We start from the raw sequence: 2,760 nt of genomic DNA on the forward strand, positions 1-2,760 counted from the left end.
TTAGTGGAATTCTTCTATTTTGTGCCACTCCCTACTGCTACATTGTTAAACATGCATTAGCGGCCCTAGGTAACCAGGGCAATCTTAGCTTAGGTAACATAGGAAGAAATGCAGTGATGCATGACCACAATACTTCTTGGTCCTCCTAGAAGTACACTTATCCAGGAATTAGCCTTTTGAAGACAAATGTTATTTCACATGTTCAAGAGCAATTGACTTTAAGATTGTGAAAGGAAAATAAAAAAATTGAGACCCCAAATCACTATGGCAAGAGTTAAAAGCTGTAAGACGAGTCATGTAAGAACTGACCTTTCCTTTTGTTCCTAAACAGGTATCTACAGATAAAAGGTTAAATATCTCCACAGATAGCTATTCTATATTCACATTATCTTTTTTTGGCCTCAGTTTCTCCTTTATTGCTCCCTTACGAATCCCTCCACCGCCCCCTCGTAAACATAGTGCTGCGAGATCGCTGGCAGAGAAGGCTTCCTCCAGCGGCCGGGTGGTGAAGGCCTCTGGCTCTTCTCTCAGGACGACCCATCAGTGCTCGGCAGTCATCCTGGGGTGCGAGAGAGGTGGGCAGCAGCTCAGCCTCCCCCGGCTGGGGAGAGAAAGTTTCTTGGTCTCAGCTTCATTTCCGTGAGGGGCACCGAGAACTCGAAGCCCTTCCAGTAGTGCCAGCTCACTCCCTGATGGTCCACTGTGCTCTGTGCTCCTGTAGAGTCCGTTGAGGTTGGCGTAGTGGCAGTTCCTGTACCACCAGGCTCCTCGGTAGGAGACGGCGCAGGAGATGAGCAAGTTGTTGAGGTCCCCATCAAGGGCAGGGAAGACACTGCCGCTGTGGTAGCTCTTGGAGTGCCCTGCGGTGCCGTGGTAGCCCTCCAGGTGGAGGCGGTAGCACTCCGCAGCCGAGTCTACGCGGAAGGAGTCGTACTGGGCGAACACAGCCTCGTTCCCAGCCCGCAGGCCCACGCGCATGGAGTAGTCACCTGCCTGCGCCAGGCTGTGCAGGGCCTCACTGTCTATATTCACATTATCTTATATAAAGTTCAAATTTGATTTACTGAGCATGAGAAAAATACACAATTGAGTATTCCTTTACCTGCTTCTTTTCTATTGCAACATGTGGATTACCAAACCCTTCCTCTATTCTCTCCAGCACGCCTTTTCCTATAAATATTGAATTTCTCAAAGTAATCTCTGAAGAAGGACACAGATCATAGACTGTTTCTGTTATTTTATTTTATTTTTTCCTCCTGGGCATTATCCTTGACTTTGGTGAAATAAACTTCTAAATTGTCTCACATGCTTTTTGGTTTACAGGATAAACAATTTCCTATACTTAAAATTGTGAAATGACATGCCTCAGTGACATTATAGTAAAATGATTTGTATTTGGGATGTTGGTCAAAATATGGATAAAATGACTAAAAATATTTACAATTATTTAAGATTTTTTCAATGGGAAGTATTATATTTTCTGGGAGACAATATGATTTTCCATGATACTATTGATGAAGCATGAAGTATGGCACAAGAAAGACAAGCTACAACACTATGCAACCCTAGAAAAATGATTTAACCTGTACATGAATTTGCTCCTTGATCTATAAGTTGGTAATGTTAAATACTTAATGCTTAAAACTGTTGGCAGGTATTAAATGAGATAATGTATATTAAGCAAATAGAGGATATAACATGCCTCAACAAAGATGAATCTTATTTGTTTTATGCAGTTCTTACTTACAATGAGACTATTATTTAGTTATATTTTAACAGAATATATACTTTTCAAAGCACATTTATTACTACTTTGATTTCCTGAAATTAGTTCTATGCAGTTGGCAGAGTTATAATGACATCTGATTTTCCTATCAAACAATGTTACAGAAAAAATACAGAGGCCGGGTGCGGTGGCTCAAGCCTGTAATCCCAGCACTTTGGGAGGCCAAGACGGATCACGAGGTCAGGAGATCGAGACCATCCTGGCTAACACGGTGAAACCCCGTCTCTACTACTAAAAAAAAAAATACAAAAAACTAGCCTGGCGAGGTGGCAGGCGCGTGTAGTCCCAGCTACTCGGGAGGCTGAGGCAGGAGAATGGCGTAAACCCAGGAGGCGGAGCTTGCAGTGAGCTGAGATCCGGCCACTGCACTCCAGCCTGGGCGACAGAGCGAGATTCCGTCTCAAAAAAAAAAAAAAAAAAAAAAAGAAAGAAAGAAAAAATACAGAAAAAGTATACAGAAAAGTTAAGTGACTTGATTGTGATTTTATGGTGGCAGATATGTGACTTAAACATAATCAGCCTTCTACTTTAAAGATTGCTTCTTTTGCATAGCACTGCCTTTCCGGAACATATATGCACTATTAGAAAATAATAACCCTAAGAGTTGATCTCACAACTCACTGGCATTCTTAAAATGCATTTTTAGCAATTTGTTGAAGTATAGCATACACATAGAAAAATACACAAAAATGTCACATCAATGAATTATCACAGTAAAGCACATCCATGTAATAAACACACAGGTAAAAAAAATACGTTGTTACCAACATCCAAAATAGCCCTTCAGCTTTCTTCAGAACCAAAATATCTTCCCTCTTCTACAAAAGTAGCTACTATCCTGACTTCTAAAATTATAGCATAGTTTCAAGAGAATTGATCACAATTATTTTCATTCATTTATGTCCTTTTCATTCATTTATATTGTTACATGTAACTACTTCATTTATTATACTTGCTGTATATCAGTCCATGAA

General features: G+C 40.7%; 1 protein-coding gene across 1 annotated transcript; it reads right to left on the reverse strand.

The window, feature by feature from the left end:
* Positions 1-399: 399 nt before the first annotated feature.
* On the reverse strand, positions 400-1,905 carry LOC110742167 (tenascin-X-like). Its single transcript, XM_021932898.2, has one exon. It carries the CDS (start codon positions 976-978, stop codon positions 541-543), a length of 438 nt encoding a protein of 145 aa, XP_021788590.1. The 5' UTR covers positions 979-1,905; the 3' UTR covers positions 400-540.
* Positions 1,906-2,760: the final 855 nt, after the last annotated feature.

The sequence above is a fragment of the Papio anubis genome, chromosome X, assembly GCF_008728515.1.
Source record: "Papio anubis isolate 15944 chromosome X, Panubis1.0, whole genome shotgun sequence".
Taxonomy (NCBI): domain Eukaryota; kingdom Metazoa; phylum Chordata; class Mammalia; order Primates; family Cercopithecidae; genus Papio; species Papio anubis.

Excerpts from the sequence above, each read along its gene's own strand:
- LOC110742167 (XM_021932898.2), bottom strand. The coding sequence starts at position 978 with ATGCGCGTGGGCCTGCGGGCTGGGAACGAGGCTGTGTTCGCCCAGTAC.